Source organism: Carcharodon carcharias, chromosome 9 (genome assembly GCF_017639515.1).
Source record: "Carcharodon carcharias isolate sCarCar2 chromosome 9, sCarCar2.pri, whole genome shotgun sequence".
NCBI classification, from domain to species: domain Eukaryota; kingdom Metazoa; phylum Chordata; class Chondrichthyes; order Lamniformes; family Lamnidae; genus Carcharodon; species Carcharodon carcharias.
Window position 1 is genome coordinate 103,047,145 of NC_054475.1, and position 18,795 is coordinate 103,065,939.

Here is an 18,795-nt window from a genome sequence, read left to right on the forward strand (position 1 = left end):
GGTGTTAATCATTGGTACATAATGTTCTCTTTGTTATTAACTCCCAAGACTCTCTTCCTGCCTATGGCCCCCTTGTTCTGATGAGCAGTGTTTGCGTCACTCAGATGTGAAACCTTGGACCCGGCATAAGATAAAGGCAGGTGTCTCAGTATAGGGCCTCTTCCCTGTGTTTTGTGCAACCTTCCCAGCACACTGATGGTGCTCCTCCACAGTCACTGGTCACATCAGTCATGCCTGCACATCGATGGGGCTTATCATTGCTGCCATAATGTCCTGGGCTGGCAGCAGAGTTCCCTCAATCTTTCTGTGTGCTCCCTGCACCTTTGAGGTGGGCTGTCCACCCATCTCATCAGCATCAGTGTCCAATGATAGTTTGGTCCTGGAGGGTTCAGCTCACGAAGGATGCCATAGGATCAGAAGCTAAAGTTTCCCCACTGTATCTCCACGATGTGACCCTGTTCACAGAGTGCAAGCGAGGTGATATCAGCCCAGACTTGGAGTCAGACATTCACATAAGCTATGTGAAAATGTCTGCAGTGTCCCCACTGCATGTTATCATCATCCTCCTGAATGTAGGGATTATGGGCATCTGCTATGTCTCCATGATGGGAGCCTTATCACAGAGGGCATGTGTGCTGCCATCAGCCAGACAGGAGTCAAACGTTCGTAGATGCAATGTGAAGATATAAAGTGTCTCCTTACTGCATCTCATCACCATCATCATCCACAAATCTAGCAACTATGAAAGCCTCCCGCCACGTCTCGCCAGTGTGATAGCCGCATCACAGTCATCGCTGCTTTCGAGGACCATATCACCCTCATCCTCATCGATGTCCTCTTCATCGGAGGAGACGTGCAGCTCCTCCATCTCCCTCTCAATCAGCTCCTTTCCCTGTTGCAGCGCCAGGGTGTGAAGGGCACAGAAGGCGATGAGGAAGTGTGACACCCTCTGTGGACTGTATTGCTAAAGGACTCCACCAGACCAGACCAGGCACCAGAACCTCTTTTTCAACATTCTGATGGTCTGTTCCACCAAGATGTGAGTTGCAGCATGAGCCTCGTACTTTCTCCTTGCTGCAGTCTGAGGCTGCCACATGGGTGTCATCAGCCACATCCTCTGAGGGTAGCTCTTGTTCCCAAGGAGCCACCCCTGCAGCCTCTTTGAACCCTGGAAGACATCATGGATCTGAGACCCACTGAGAATGTAGGAGTCATGGACACTCTCTGGGAATGGTGCACAGACCTGTAGGATGCATTTGTGGTAGTCACACAACAGCTGAAAATTCAGCAAGTGGAAGCCCATGTGGTTAACGTAGTTGACCACTTGTTGCCACGGAGATCTGAGTGCCACGTGAGTGCTGTCAATGGCACTCTGCACCTGTGGGAAACCTGAGATCTGGACAGATTCCAGTGCTCTTGCTTTCTGGCTTTCCTGATCCCAGGCAAAATGCATTAAGTTGTGTGCCTTAGTGAAAATGGTGTCCATGACCTCATGGAAGCATTTGTGGGTGGAGTTTGCAATATCCCAGAGGTTACCTGTGGGGCCCTGAAAGAAGCCACTAGCATAAAAATTGAATGCCGTGGGCACTTTCAAGGCCAATGGCAGTGGATACTCCCCATGTCCCACTGGTGCTAAGGCCTGAAGCAGGTGGCAGATGTGACCAACCAGTTCCCTAGGCATGCGCAGTCTTCGGTGACACTGGTTCTCAGTTATCTGCAAGAATGAAAGGCAGCGTCTATAGACTCTGGGTCTAGCTAGGCACCAACCAGCAATGGCTTACTGTGGCTCTTCAGTGGCATGTATGGGAGCCCGTCGCCCCTTCTTCCCGAGGGTGCTCTGCCCAGCCAGGTGCCTCCATTGCTCTCTTCTCCTTCATCTCCAATCTCTGTATGCCATAAGAGCTGGGTCACCAGACTTCATGCTCCTGATGTACTCCTCCTGCAGGATGAAAGAGACACATGTGGGTTAGCATGGGTGTACTAAGAACCTCTCTTGGTTAAGTCTGAAGGCCCCTTTATGCATCCCAGAGAGCTCTGGCCAACACTTGATGGTCAGAGTTTAGTGCGCTGCATGGCTGCCCGAAACGCCACTCATCTCCACCACTCTCCACCTGATCGATTGGCTGCAGCTTTGCCCATCGGACTGCATGCTGTGCTCTTAGCTCAGGTGCAGGCATTCTCCTAACCTGCACTGCAAGGCTGCACCGTTAGCTTGAACCATGGGGGAAGCTGGTCCAAACTGGGATGATGACATTGGATGGGGCTGTAAGCACCTCCACCAGTGACTGCTCCATGGCCAGCTTTCACAAGGAGATTGTACAACGTGCCCAGTCGTCCACTTGTTCTCCAGCCCCCTAAAGCGCACACTAGTTAGCAGGATGTCCCCAAGGGGTGAAAAGCTCTGGAGTACTTGGTGGCACTTTCAGGCCCCTGCATTGCTTGAGTGGGCAGTTAAGCTAGAGGCTCGACTCCAAGCATGTCAACGTGGCTGTGACTGAACTGTCTCAGCTGCGGAGGAATGGTCATTTTGTACAAGATTTCCCTGATGTGTGGCCCCTTCCCTCCACCCCCTCCCCCGCATGTACTTGTGCACCACCATCAACCACAGCGCAGCCCTTGAACCCCACAACTCACCCCAACTACAGTGTAGCCTTTGGCCCTCCAGCTCACCCCAACTGCAGTGCGGCCCTTGATCTGACATCACACTGACAGCCAGCCAGGAAAAAGCAACTTACCTGTGCCTTCGTCTGAATTTGCGGCACCTCAACCTCGAAGTCGAACAGGCGACCCTTGCGAGCACTGTTCAACGTTACTGTGTGCACTCACCTCGGAGTTTGCCTCAAAGTGCAGCTTGCCAGGGTTCACCCTTGTAAATGCTGTTGTGAAACACGTCAGCCAACATGCCCGGATGATCCAGTGTAGAGGGATGATTCCAGCAAGCAGGGCTTAAAATCAAGCCCCTGACGTGCGGCGGTAGAAAATGCGGCCCGCCACTGATGGGCAGAGCAGATGATTGCAAACTGGTTTCATGAGGAGTGGCTTTTGGCCTTCCAGCCATATTATCCACTCAAGCCTGCCAGCATGCCCGTGACAGCGGGAGCGGGAGCGGAAAATTCCACCCACTGTCTTTGGGGTCAGGAGAAGGAAAATGAGTTTCACACATCTAGGGAGCATGTCTTGGAAATCCACTGAACAGCTAAACTTCAGCCTAGGGTGCTAAGTCCAGTACAAGGGGAGGGTGGGGCTTGGTAGGTAGGGGCATCCCCTGAAAGAAGCTCTAGGTGTGCCCAGAAAATCATCTTTCTCTTTAAGGATCCATGTAGCACCCATGGCTAACCCCACAATGACAGGTTGGCAGATGAATGTTGCACTAGGCCAGGGACACAAATCCTTCAGCCTGCAAGTCCTCCGCCATGATCCCTCATCCGTCAATGTCCTTATTTCAGGATCAGTGGAGGCTCCATCTCCATCAAGGCTCATTGAGAATTGTCAGAGACAAACCTGCCTGAATTTGGATTTGTTCTTCTGGCTGTAGATCTGGTACATCAAAAGGGTTATGGAATTTTTGCCCTGGCATCATGCTGTACATTGTGGCTTACAGAAGAAATGTGATGGATTATTGGGAATAGCTTTTATATATCCAGAAAAAGACACAATTTTATCTGTACATGTGCAAACCGACGCACATCTTAGTCTCCCCATGTCTTGCGAAAATGGAGAAAGCCTCACTTTTCTGAGGCTCCAGTACTTGATATTTATCAATTTTACTGCCCAAGCTCTGGCTAGCTTGAATACACGAGTAACTTTCAATTAATGGTCATTTTTTGGGTTCTTTCTGTCACATGGGTTAAAAAAAAAAACTTGTCTTTTAAATGTTGCTTTTGTTTCTCTTCTATGAAACATGTAATCCACAACACAGGTGATTTCAGCTATTGTAACAAATCTGTGTTAAGTTTATTGAATTTTTTTTAAAAGTCTAATGTTGTGTTAAGGTCTGGGCCTAATACAATGTGTCACTGTTCTCCAACTACATACAGCTCCTTGTTACTATTATAATTAAGATATGCAGGTAGATGAACTCTGGAAGACTTAAGAGTCAGGGATTATAGGTTAGGATGGTGAACTCACTCACCTCAAAGGATGGAGGATTGCAGTGGTAGTTGGACTGAACTTGTAATGTGATGGTTCCCATCATTTCTTTCTGTAATCCAAACAGAAAGTAGTTTATCCAAATGGACAGCTACCCTCAAACAGAGCAAGAAAAATTGTTTTCCTTATGAGCAAGCTGATAAACAACAGATGTAGATTAAAGTTGAAGACCATTCGTTATAGACTGCCACTCGGTTAAGTCATGTTTCAACAACAATAACACTGTTACCCTTTTGTCACTGAATTACATTTACATGTACTCCTATACATCAGGGTTGCTCTGTGTCTCCACCTTCTATTAAAAATCTTCCATGCATCTATGCTTTTATCTCCATCTCCAATGTGTGTGAGAAATCTATTGGGAACTCTGATAATAGGATCTAGTTTATTTTATTTTCCTTCAGTAATGTGTCTTAATCTTCAGTTTGAGAGTGCCACCCGCTTTTGCAGGGTCATATTTCCATTGATACATTTGGCATCCTGTTGGGATGGTCTCTGAGGAAGACAACTGAGTTAATGCAGAATTTTGGGTGAGGGAGAAGATTAGTCATCAAAGTTCAGGCCCTCTACGCAATCTAGATGATGCCTGCTGGAAAATAAATGTATACTATGGATCCACAGCCACTAGAATTTTACTTGAGTCTGACTAAATTCAATTCATCCATAACCTCAAAAAGGAGATATTCAGCCCATTGGTCTGATTACTGCATTACGTTAATGCTGTGTAAAAGTGTTGCTGATCTGTTTGTTTTGAAGTGGACTGGACTCTAGAGAGCTCACTACTTACCAGCACTAACTGCAGCTGCTCCACTGTTTGATTTGCTGCACTCTTCCCATTTATTTCCAGTATTTCATCACCCACATGGAGTGAGCCTGTTGATTCAAGAAAATGACACATCTTCAACATCACTGGGTGATATAAACACACAAGGGCTGAGTGACCTACTGAAGCAGGGGCCAGTTCTCTCCTATCTTTGCAGAAGGCATGTGACAGGTTCCAGTTTTCAATGAGAGGGGAGTACTCCCCCGCCCCAGCACCCCCATCACTTCAAAAGATGCAGAGCTCAATGCAGCCTTTAACAAGACAGGGGCTTGCACATTCCTGCCGCTATGATAGATGCAGTGTTGAAACCAGCTTTCAGGGAGGCAAGAGGTCTGCAGGTTCCTGTCACTTCAAAAGATGAAGGGCTACACCCAGCAATAGGCAAAGGGCTGAATCCACATGTCAGTGAGAACCTCTTCTGTCACCATGGTGGATGAAAGTTAAACCCACCCCTCAGTGAGGCAGAGAATCATTGGCTGACAATAAAGCAAAGATTTGAGAGCAGAAACTCATCCCATTTTTCTGGTACAAAAGGAAAGTACAGTGGATGCTGGAAATTTGAAATACAAAAAGAAAATGCTAGATATACTCAGCAGGTCATGCAACATCGGTGGAGAGGGAAACAAAGTTAATGAGTGGAATTTTACTGGGGGGGCGTGGAGGGAAAGTTCTGGCATTGGAACCATATGTGGATCACGTGCTCACACTAGTGGGCAGCGGGACTGCGTTGGCAAACTTCCCAGGGGCAGCCTCCTAAGTGGCCACCTCTGGACCTGCCATCTAATTAAGGACAGTGGGCAGGCTCTTCATGCTGCTGGCCCAATCAGGCAGGCAGCTCTAAAGATTCAGCAGCACCAAGAGGAGAGGAAGCTTTTGTTGAGGCAGGCTGTCAACCTCAGGCCTAGAGCTGGTAAGTTAAAAAACATGGACCCAGAGTCAGAGAGAATGAAAATCAACGAAGATTTCCACTTCTAGCCCTGTTATGTGAAGATCAGGTGAGGACAGGCTCAGAAATGACAGTGGAGCTAACTGTCCCACTGTCATGATCAACCCATGAATCTATGCCATTCAGATGAGGTACTGGTGGATACCCAGTGCTCATGACCCTGAACTGCACAGCAAGAGGAGAGAAGAAAACGAGGCGAAAAATTATGAAATATTAAAATCTCAGTTGGGTTTCAGATATAACATGGTGGAAATGTAACCAGTCTGTTGGGGGTGGGGGAAAGGGCAGCATCTATTTGGGTTTCACACCTTGCCTGTGAATCATCCCTCCATGCAGGATCCTTCCAATGACACAGCGCCCCTTGTCATTCAGTTTTAGAGTAATTCCCTGTAGATACAAAAAGTGAAATTAAACATTTTTCTAAATGGCATGTGTGTGAATCTGCAAAGTGGCAGCAAAATAGAAAGAGCAAGTAATATTCTTACACCACATTAAGGACTATGTACCTGAGTGTGAAGGGAGACTGAACTTAAACCTAACAAAGCAGGCAGGTTTGTGTCAGGTGGGAAGTTAAATTCTCAAAAGTTTGTTTCCCATCCGAAACCCGCCTCCATCCCAACTATTTCTAGCTTTAGCTGAGGTTCAGAGGTGATTGGGCAGTTAACCCACTCCAAGGAGGCGGGTTGCAACATTTAATATGACAATGAGACTGCAAGTCTCACTGTTATTCAAGTTTTCAACTTTAACTTTGATTGGCTCAGGTTCTCGAGTGTCAGGAAACATAACTGTTTAATCGAGGTGAGGACTTTGTACATTCAGGAGGTGCGTGCATTTCCACACAACTCCTGAACGCAGGTGCCTGCCTGAGAAGCATCCGAAATTGACCCTCTTCCCCCAACAATCTCCCCCACCCCCCCAACAATCCTGCAATTCCTCCACCACTCGGCAAGCATTCCACTCTCCCAGACACCAAATCCTCCTCCTGGGGGGGCTGAAGCCCTCCACATAGCTCCGATCTTGGTCCTCAGGCTACTGACCTCCCTACCTCACCTCAATGACCAGCTGCCCTTCTGATTGAACCCATCTCATCACCACTTCCCGACCCCCCCAATTATTCCTTCCATCTTCTCTAATCTGGATCCCATTCTCCCCCCTCCCCCACCAAAGTCACCACCTCCTCCTGTACCAGTTGACTCGACCACCCCCCCCACTCAACGTCCCAAGCCTGGTTGACCCCATCCTGCTGCACCCCACCCCCTGATCAAGGCAAAATATTTTATAACCAATGAAGTTTCTAAAAGATATCACATGAACAATTTCTAACAACTTGAATTAAAATTAAACCTTTATTGTAGATGGCCTGAATGTACAGCCTAAGAAAAGAACCAGGGAGGTATTAGCAGTTGGGCTGTTTTTTTTAATTCTTTCATGGGCTGTGGGCATCACTGGCAAGGTCTACATTTGTTGCCCACCCCTAACTGCCCTTGAGCCAAGTGACTTGTTAGGCCACTTCAGAGGTCAGTTAAGATTCAACCACATTGCTGTGTACCTGGAGTCATATATAGGCCAAACCAGATAAGAATGGTAGATTTCCTTCCCTAAAGGACATTAGTGAACCAGATAGGTTTTTACAACAATCAATGTTACTTTCATGGTCATTATTACGGAAACTAGCTTTCAACTCCAGAATTATTAATCAAATTTAAATTCCACCAGTTGTCACAGTGGGATTGGAATCCATGTCCCTGGAGCATTAACCCGGGTTTTTCTATTACTAGTCCATTACAGTTACTCCACTGTCTCTCCAATGTGATAGGCAGCTCTCCTTTTTAGCTAGTTGAACCATATCTCCAACAACAATCATAGGCATCCCAGTTTCAATTTCATTACATTAAATGTTCAATGGGCTATGCTGATGACTCCATTCATTAAAGCAGTCCATACATGAACCATGTAAATCAAAAGGTTTCCAGATTTGACCATTACGCTTTGGTGCTCTAAGTGATCTCAGCCAGGGTAACTATAGGACTCAGGGTGCCTTTTTCACAAAGTAGCAGAGAGACAATTATGTAAGGTTAACAATGTGGGCCTCTGACTATGATTCTTGTAGGTAGGTATGTGACTGAGAACAGGATCAGGTTGCTCTGTGATGTTCTCCCCACCAATGGCCAATAGCCTGTCTATTACTGTCAACGGTTTCAAATGAAACAAGGCCACCTCAGAAAGTCAGTGTATTAACAACAACAATAATTACATTTACATCTTTAACAAATCAAAACATCCCAAGGCACTTCACGATGGGTGGTCTTAACTGAATAAATCAGGAAGAGATTAGGGAAGGGAGCTAAAAGCAACATCAGAAAGATATGTTTTAGGAGCAACATTAATGTAGGATGGATGCAGTGAAATGAAGGCATGTAAGAATGAAATTCCAGAACATGGAAAATGACTGAAGACTCTGCCAATTGGTGGCAAAGCAGAGAGAGGAAGGGACTGCACAATAGACCAGTGCTGGAAGAGTGGATGGTATGGTGAGGATGCAAAGCCAGAGGAGGTTGCAAAGATAGGGAGGTGGGAGCCTGTGGAGGAATTTGAAGAGAAGGACTAGGATTTAGAAATTGATATGCTGAGTGACAGAGGGAGTTGGCAAGGAGACGGATAGTGAAACAGAATATGGATGCCTTGATCTGAATGACTTGAAGTTTACAGAAAGAATTTGCATTTATATCGCATCTTTCACAATCACAGGACATCTCAAAGTTCTTCACAGCCAACAAGTACTTTTCAAGGGTAATCACTATTGTAATTCAGGGTATTGCTCAAGAGTTTAGCCAGGAAACCATTGGAAAAGTTGAAAATGGAGGTGATAAAGGCATGGATGTCATTTTTAGCAGAAATGGAGATGAAGTGGGAGGGAAAAAAGTTTCAGTGATGCATTTAAATAGTCGCAGTAAATATGAGAAGGCAAGCTCAGCTCTCAGTTAAGCAAGGGACTGAGGTACATTGCCAGGTGCTGCAGGAAGGGGATGGGATCAGGTGTTAAAACGTGAATAGCTGGTGGGGGCTGAGCCAGTTGGCTTTGGTCTTGCTGGGCTCAATGCGGAGCTGCAAATGATTTGGCTCATCCGTAGTAGTGTCAGACAGGAAATCTGATAGTCAGTGACATTTGTGGGGTGAGATTGTTCCCTTTTAGGAGGGGAACTCTGTATAAAAATTATTTGAAGTTTATCTTGGAAAAGCAGCATAAATTATTTTCCTTCCCAAAGAGCTGACGTACCATGGGTTCACTTGTACTTTTCTGGAATGTAATCAATTGGATCTTCTTGACATTTTGTGCCTCGTGTTCTTTACTGTTACCATTCATGTAAGGGGAAGAGTTGGCACTGCCATTGCTGTAGACTTCTTGGGCAGCATTATTGTATGTCAACATGTAACCCTAAGAAGATAAAATTAACATTTTAGACATATACAATCCTGAAAATAGATTCTCACACAGGAAAAGGTACATCAAAATTCTGACACTCAAAAGACTGAAAGTAGGAAATCCATGTTCCATTTAAATAAAAGAGGGACTTTTTTTCTAATTTCTTTCAATTGTTCTGTCCATAATTTTCTATAATATATAAGCCTTCTTCCCCTAATGTATTTTGAGCAGATCACTTTTTGTCTAAATATTAGAGCTGGAAGGTATTCCTGTGAGGGTTCAAATTGTTACCTGAAAACATTGGTCCTTCCATTTATCTATGAAAAACAGGGATGTTTACATATCTGAATGGAGCTATCAGCAGATTTGTGCAATGAAGTGAAAAGTTTACTAACAAGTCAAAGGCAGCCATATCTTATCAGGTTGTACTGTGCATAAGACCTCATTTTGTACAATGTAACATCTCTGAACATTGCAGTGTGCAGCATATTTGCCTATTATCTTTATTCATTAGGTCTGTTGCCGTAAAATTTGGTTGGTTGCAGAAGCCTTTTCATTCTTGAACGCCATTATTTATCTCAAAAATAACAGAAAAGCTCCTGCAGATTCTGAATGCATTGCAAACAATGTTCCAAATTTGAGCTTTGATTTACGCCAGCCACTCACCACTCCTTTAGGCAGTACTACATTCCCAATCACCAACAGCTCATCATAAGAAATTTTCCATTTGGTTATAAACCTGGGAGAATTTTTCAGGTGTCATCAGCAAAGGGTGTCAAAGCTGGTTTAGTTTTTCAGGTGAGATGTGATCCAACCTGCAATGGGCATTTGCAGTGACTCTGAGGAGTTGATCTTAGTTCTGGAAATCCCTCTGAAAAAACAGCTGGGCAGAGCTGAAGGAACCCTTTCCCTTTTTTCAGCAGCCACTCATGGGAGGTAAGCGGGGTTTCAGCTAGAGTACTAGCCAAGGCCGAATACAATTTTGAGGGCGGCTTTGACAGGACGACAATTACAGAAAAGATCCAGTTCAAGATACATCAAAGCCTGAGGATAATAGTAGACGAATGCATTCATGACATTTATCTGTCCACTATTTTAACACAGACATTAACTTGTTTATTTTAAATAGATAAGCATCTCTGCTAAAATTGCAGACATGTGAATGTAAATAACATATTAAGCATCTGCCTGCTAATTTCACCGCAATATTTTTAAGGTTCATACGAAAACAATTCTAAGATTGTATTATTTTATAAAATATTGAGTATACCCTCTAATCTGCCAGCTATACTTAGTTTGGAGACACTGAAACAGTATTTCAAAGCCAAAGGGCCTTCAATTCGGGTTTACATATTAGGCATCACTCCAGCTTCAGGAAGTAGTCCCACCCTGTTTAGGATTAGACCAGTTTAAAGTGGACTTTTGGAAACTTTACCCTAGGTAAAAATCCATCTTGTTTTCCATTACATTTTTTTTTGTAAAGTGTTTTTCAAATTGACTCATCAAAGCCACCCTAAGGTGGAAGGACACAGTTACAATTCATTATGTTATCCAGTCCCTAAGTCCTATCATCTAAAAGTGCAGTCACCAAAATCAGAGGCTCATGCAGTCCCATGCAGATCATCATAAACATGTTAATATAACAGGGTGGCTTGTTATTCTGACCATCACTAACTGAAGCTCCAGTCTTCAAGTGGTGATCCAATGAGGCCAGTTAAACATCTTGTAGATAACCAGAATGAGCTCTCAGGTTTAAACTGAATATTTTGCCAAAGCTAGTCTAGCTGCCAGCTGTTAGGAAAGCAGACATTTTCCCTCCTTTTATCTCTGCTCATTTTTTTGGCTCTTACTAGACTTACTTTTCGATGGTAACCCCTTCTTCAGAGCCATGTTTCATGCATCATCCTGGAATCTCTATCAGCATGTTTCTCCATCTCGGGAGACCTGGCAGTTGAGTCTGAACTAACACCATCTTCAATAGCATACAAGCACCAGCCAGCAGGCTTTATTGAATAGCTGATTATTCTCACCCTCCCTTCACCACCCCAGAGGCAGTGAGGCCAATTATGGAAGTTCAGCTGCTGCCCCAGCTGAGATGAAATCACTTTGAATTGAATCTGGAGCTTGTCTGGTTTTATGACACAGTTTCACACTCAGTGATGTATATCTACACCCAATAAATCAGTGGATATTTTAAGAGGAGTTGGGAAAGGTGCCCATCTCAGGTGTTAGTGGAAATGATTAGGCAAAACATTCCTATTAAGTATGTTTTAGAGTCTTGTGTTTATGACGTGGAAGGGGTTACTTGGCCATGAGGAGCAGTCGCCCTCAAACAAGGTCTGATTACCAAGCCACCACTGCAAGGTGATTCAAATTTCTTTTTTGAATTTCTCTTGAAATATCAATGACATTGCAAGTTCATCACTATCAAATTTCATTAGTGTTTCAGGATATTTCTGATTTGGATATGATAGCAGGGCATTTGCTGCCTGTGGTTTACATGACAGTTTGACAGCCTATGTCAGGAGGACAGTGAAGGGGCCCTCACAGAATCCAGACTGAGAGTTTGAAATAGCTTCTACACTAAATGCTCTTTACCAGGAAAATCTCTCCAGGCTGCTTTAAAGACACACTTTAAACAGGTGTTGCTGGAGTAGCTGTGTACCTCATTCTCAAAGAAGATTGGCAGTCAGAGTCAGAACACCCTTACACATGCATCCACCAGGGATGGCTTTTATCTGTTCAGTGTTATGTATAACCAAATGAATGGTGGATCTTTTCTTCTCCTTCCCTTATTGAACACACGAACACACACACGAACACACGAACACACACACGAACACACGCACACACACACGCACACACACACGCACACGCACACACACACGCACACGCACGCGCGCACGCGCGCACACCTTCCAGCAATAGTCACTGGATAGTGACCAGGAACAGAAACTATGTGGGTCATTTTAACCTAATCCCCCTAATGGGAAATTGATGGCATCAGATCAGTCACCCAATTTACACCTAATAGATTTTACTTTTCATTGAAATAAAATCGGTTGGGCTATTAAACAAGTATTTGATCTGCTCTTGCCAGCTTCATGCCAGGCAGGTTAGGTTAAATTGACCTCACATGGATGATTTCCTCCTAACGTAAGGGCAGCAAAGTCAATTATAGCACCCCAACTGAAGCCACTGCTGAGTTCAATTAACTCAGTTCAACACCAAAGGTTTTTACTGATGAGCTCCCAAAGGGTTCTTTTTGACATTAGATCTCTCATAAATCTAATCCCTTTCCTTGTAAATACACAAACTGTAGCCTGATGGAAATATGATTGGTGCAGTTCTCAGGTGCCTGTGAAATTGTAAACTAAAGCTGTGCGGGGTGGAGTTTGAACAATTCAAATTGTCTGGCACTGTCAGGTAAACCATAGGTGATTTAAAGAAAGACTTCAGTGAAACATAAAACCTCTTTATTGTGCACTCCATTACTGAGAAAGTGGCTGATGTTGGAGGCCATTGTTATGTTGATCTTCTCACATAACTGAAAAGCAACCAAAAATATGTCATTCATTAATGAAGCATCACTTTGCTGCATTAACACAAATGCTCTTTACGCCCACATTGGCTTGCTGTACATCTTTAACACACTGAAAATACTTATTAGCTTTAGTATCACGGCAGCAATCCACTGACCATTGCAGTGGGACACGATGACTGCAAAGAACCTCAGCATCAGCTTGAACCTGAGTCTTTTGCTGGAGTCTGTTGGGTACCAGCACAAATCTAACAAAATACTTAAGTAATTACACAGGAAAACGAGAGGGTTGAAATATCTTAGGCCTGTCACTATACAAATAATGCATCATGTGGGTTCTAGTGTAGTACAGTTTTAACTCAAATTCAACATTCATAAGAGCAAAATACTGCGGATGCTGGAAATCTGAAATAAAAACAGAAAATACTGGAAAAAATTCAACAGGTCTGGCAGGATCTGTGGAGAGAGAAACTCTACAGATTCAAAACGCTAACTGTGTTCCTCTCTCCACAGATGCTGCCAGACCTGCTGAGTTTTTCCAGTGTTTTCTGTTTTTATCTCAACATTCATAACTTTAGTGCGTCAGTTCACTCATTGTATGAATGTTGTTTCAAAGCAGTGGCTTATGTGGTGCCTCCTCTATATACTAATGCATAGCTTCTTCAGAGACAACAACACTTAGATACAGCTTTGCAATCATGTGTTTCGCTTCTGAAGCCATTAAGGATGCTATTTGATTTTTTTTATATAGAATGAGATATTAAGTAGACTCACAGTTTCATGACATCTTGCAAGTATTTTAGTGGAGCAGTCCAAATTACCTCACATACCACTCTGATGTACCTGCACCTCTCACTGTAACACCTTTTGATATTCTGTAGCACTCTCTGACATTCTGATCTACACATACTTCTAACTGTAACGCTGTTAATTCACACCTGTCACAAATGCTGAGCTTTGCAATACAATTATGTTTTAAAAGGTAACTTAATGCAAAACAGATAGTCTGAAAGAGGGTGGTGAATTCCTGGTAAACACCTCAGAAACATGTCCATGTGACTTCAGGTTGCCATGGAGATGAGAGTTGAAAAGGGAGAGGAAGTCAAATAGAAACTCATTTGTCAGGTTGCAGTTCCTAGCACCTCTCATTGAATCTTATTGCTGCTGAGAACCAGGGAGTAGAGAATCAGAACTCTCCCAGGGATAGGTCTTCCCTGTTCTGTAGGAAATGATGGGGAGCAGGAGCAAAACTCTATGGGAAAAACAATTTTACCAGACCCAACTAAACTGTTAAAAGTAGTTGGATACAGAAATTTCTGGAATTCTAATTTGTCAGGACTGCTGTGACCTGAAGGAGAGGGGGGGATTTGTCACGGTGTGCCTTGCCGGTGATAATCGTATCCGGAAAACTCGGTGGGAGTAGAGAGATTGGCGACAGACACTGGAAGACTGGACTCGGCACGGTGACAAGTCTGAAAATTGAAATCTTCTCCTTCAGTTATTTCTATTGGGTCGTTTGGGAAATTCATCTCTTAAAATCTTATGCATTTTTACAGGGGTCATAACACGCGTCCTGTACTTTTTTGTTCAGTATTGCCCGATGTGCCTTGACCTTCAATCTATTTTGCCCCATGACTCCTGCCCATCACTATGGTGAACTCCAAATACCCTGCCTTTCACTGTCACATTCTCCATACCCCTACCTTCACTGTAACATTTTCCAATTTTTGCCCCTTACTGCAACATTCAACCAAAACAACAACTTGTATTTATATGCCTTTATGTAATAAGACATCTCAAGGTACATAGAGACATTATAAACAAAGTATGACCCTGAGCCACATATTAGGACAGATGATCAAAATCTTGATCAAAGAGGTAGGTTGAGGTAGAGAAGCAGAGCTAATATGGGAGGAAAACATTCAGGGTTGTCTAGTGACTCCTGTGGAAAAAGATGTGGATAATGAGTGTCGCAAACAATTTATGGGCAGAATTTTACTTTCTATGGGGGGGTGCGCGCCTGACCTGAATGGGTGTAAAATCACGCAAGATGATGTCAAGCGAGGGTCCTGAAGCCATTGCACAATATTTTGCTTGACTGGCACAGGTGTCGGTTGGAAGAGCACCTGCCGACAATTAAGTGGGCAACTAAGCTCATTAACGGTACAATTGTAAGCGATTTTTCATGGCCCGTCCAACCTTACAGTTGGTGGATGGGCCAATCGGCCAGGCAGCCTTTACATTTTTGATGAAACCTCATCCAAGGGCAGGATGAAATCTCTGTTAGGATATAAAATAAAAATAAATATCCTGAGACAGCATTTTTAGATGCTTGATTGTGCTGTATGGACATTTTTTGTGGCACTTTTGTGTTTTCTTTTCTTATTTGGAGGCTTGCAGCTCCCTGAGGCAACTGTCTGCCTTCAGGGAGCTCAGTGGAAGCGTTCACCAGCACCCACCAGCAGTGCTGAGCCTTTCTCAGAGCGCGTTTCATACTGGCTGGCCATTAATTGGCCAGCCAGTGTGAAATTGCGGACAGGGGCCGATCGCGGTCAGGGGCCCATTTCCAGACCACTCCTCGGCTCTCCGATTGCACACACCTGACGAGCACAAAATTCAGGCCTAAGTGTTTCTTTTTACTGCCTGTGATCAATATGCTTGTATGTATCGGGTATGTGTTTTCTTACCCTCAAAGTGATTGTTCCAATTAAATGATCCCAGCAGCAAGCTTTTTTGAGAGTTTTAAAATAAAGAAGGTTATTTATTATCACACACTTACCCTGGATGTTTAAAATGTGACATTTCACTCACTCATATCATACATACTGTCATCCACATAAAAGATTAGTTACAAATGAAGGTAAAACAATACAGTTACAACTTATAATTATTTTGTAGCAGGCCTGTAATTTCTTAAATGAGTTGATGCTTTAGTTGAAATGAAGGTCTTGTAAAGCAGTGGATTCTTAGTAAGCTGCAAAACTTCTTGTAGTTGACTTTCCAAAGGTTGGTTCTCAGGTGAACTCAATGTTGCAACATATTGGGTGGGGGGGGGGGGGGTGTGGTATCCTTCTCCCACTTTCAGTATATTACCCTCTACTTTACCAGTTGGATGACCTGTGGCAGGTTTGGTGGCTTTTGGTGGAATTCTGTCTGCAAGCAACTTCTTGCTGAATTTTTAATGTAGACAACTAAATGGCTTCTCATCATGTGAATTACACAAGTTCAAAGTCCTTTTTCCAAAAAAGGGTGATGTGCTGATTACAATCCTGTATTGTCATTTGACATTTTGAGGATTTGAGACAGCCAGTGCCTTTGTATTTGAGTAACCCATTCAATTTGAAATTACCCTTTTACATTAGTTTCAGAAATGGTATTGATACAGCATCAGTCTGGAAGGTACCTTTTGATTCCTTTTCAGACAGTGGAGTGGTTTCAATCAGCAAAATAAGTCAGCTGATCCTTGAGCACCTATCATTTGCAGCCTTTTATTCAGTTAAGTATTAACTGAAAGTTCATAATATACTGGAACATGACAATGATTCCATTGTGATGCTCCCCATGGTTAAATGATCTGCAGTGTTCACTGTCAGGGTTTCACATAAAGAATACCACTTGGCACAATAGAGTGAGGCTGCCAATACCTGTAGAACAATTTTGTTTCAGTAAGGAATGTTGACAACGTCATATACACTATATGGGATTATTCTTTAAATATGTATTGTCAGTAGGTAACCTCATCCACTAACAGAGCACATTAGAAAATTCTGTGCATGATTGTACAACCTCCATCATCAGTAGGTGACATCCTCTATCACATGTGCAAAATTGATAAAATTCCCCATTGTGCGTCATTCTTAGACATCTGAACTGTGAAAGAACATTGACATCCTGGAGAAGGTTTGGGACAAAGTGACAAAGTTAATTGTGGTTCTTTGAGCACAAAGTCCTCTTGTGGGAAGCATCCAGAACAAAGGCCATAATTTTAAAGTAAGAGCTCAACTATTTAGGAATGTAATAGGGAAATACTTCTTTCACATGAAGGGTAGTGGAAATCTGGAGCTCTTTAGCTATTAATGGTATCAAGGGATATGGAGCGAAGACAGGGAAATGGACTTGAGATACAACGTGGCAGAACTGACTCAAGGAGTTGCACCGCACCGTGTATTTCTATTCCTATGTTTTTATAAGGCAAAGCCTTTAAGGAAAAGGACAGTGGAGGGGCTAGAAAAACAGTCAGAACAATCATGCTGAGTAATTGCTGATAAAACAAATAACTCAGCTAACATAGAAAATCAGCCTTTAAATATTATGCCCTGTGCAAGGGCATGTTATGGGTTTTTGGTGCAGTGTAATGCTACAGATTGTCAAAAAACTAACTACAATGATATTGAATAGGTGGTACTTGTAGGCAGGCCACCCCTTCAAAACATTCGTCAGTCAAGCTTAATCAGTTTGGAAATTGCAAATTTGTCATATGAACTGAGGGAACATAAGCCAGAGGTTGTGTTACCATACAACATTACTGAATGCAACTTGTCAGCTTTCATTCTCCATAGGCATAACTGTGTTACACAATAATCTGGACTGGAAATCTCATATGACGCATGGTCTCAAGGTTTACTGCAGTATTAAAGAGCAACCAAACTAGTCAGCACTTTGCTGACAGGGAGGAAGGAAAAGCAATGCTGAGGCAGGCAGAGCCCAGAGGGACTTATTTAACTTTAATGATAACAGCACAAGCTACTTACCAAAAGTATCTAATAGTATTAACACCAGGTGCACAATTTCAAACAATCTCCTGTTACTCCCAAATTGTAACAACATCTCCAACAGTTAGACGGATAAAAACACTCAGAATTAAAGGAGATCGTTACTCAGTGTTACTTACTGAATATTACTCAAAGGTCAGCCTGCTTTCCCACCCACCGTGATCCAGTAACTCCTGATAGAACATGCACGCTTGGACATTGGATAAAACGAGATTGGTCCTGACTGCTATACCCTCCACAGTTAAATATCCTGCCCAGTCTCCTGTCAGTTCTCATATCTGGAGGCTGGTCATTTGAGGGAGAATCAGGGGGTTACAAGTGTCTATAGAGCTGCACTGAAGAATGGACAACAGGGGAGAAAAACAGGTGAAAAGCTACAGCCTGTTAACTTCTGCCATCCAAAGAGTGCTTTCACTGTAATTTTGTCTGCTGAAGTGTAATACAAATCTTCCATCCTCACTTGTTTTAATGCAGCAAACAACATAATTTTCTCTGGTCATTATAGCAATTGCTAGCACTCAGCCAAATGATATTGAGAATCATAATGGGAAATGTTGTACCCAGTGATGATTGGAACATAATTGTCAGCCTTGCTTTCTAAAATCTCTGAAGCCTATGTCTGATTTTCAGTGCCCTGGCTATTTTACCCATTCTCTAACCTTATTAGATTATTTACATTTAAAAGTTTTCATAATCAGGACTATCAAGTCAGCAGGTCATGCCTGGCTTAGCTAGCGTTACCCATATAAATGTTGGCGGAATATGGATATTAGTCTGTGTTGCTGTCACAACCAGAGCAGAAGCTGAAACCCTGGCCACTCACCCATGCCATAGTCAGTCTCCCTGTGCCCTAACCATGTTCCACACATCCAGGCCACATTTCCTTTTTCCTGCCACTCACTCTGTGCATTTGTAACCACCATGGTGTCCTGACCCACTCTTGAGTCCTGGCTGCACTCATTGTGTTTTGGTCATTCTATTTATCCCATGACACACAACCAGTGCCCTAGTCACACATCTCACCCCCTGGCATCTTTCCCCACTGTATGCAATGGATAGTATAGAATTGTGTGTAGCTGTGACAAATAGCTTTCCAACACTGACAGTCTGGAGTTAAGCATAAAGAACGACCATCTGGAG

At 43.4% G+C, this 18,795-nt stretch overlaps 1 protein-coding gene across 1 annotated transcript in view; it reads right to left on the bottom strand.

Moving 5' to 3' along the window:
• The window catches only part of mpp1 (membrane palmitoylated protein 1), a 68,037-nt gene that overhangs the window by 18,168 nt on the left and 31,074 nt on the right, over window positions 1-18,795 (bottom strand). Inside the window, exons 2-5 of the mRNA XM_041196319.1 lie at window positions 9,196-9,354; window positions 6,227-6,305; window positions 4,937-5,022; window positions 4,133-4,201 (exon numbers count right to left, since the gene is read on the bottom strand). Coding sequence (XP_041052253.1) covers window positions 4,133-4,201; window positions 4,937-5,022; window positions 6,227-6,305; window positions 9,196-9,354 — 393 coding nt within the window. The remainder of the gene's footprint in view (window positions 1-4,132; window positions 4,202-4,936; window positions 5,023-6,226; window positions 6,306-9,195; window positions 9,355-18,795) is intronic.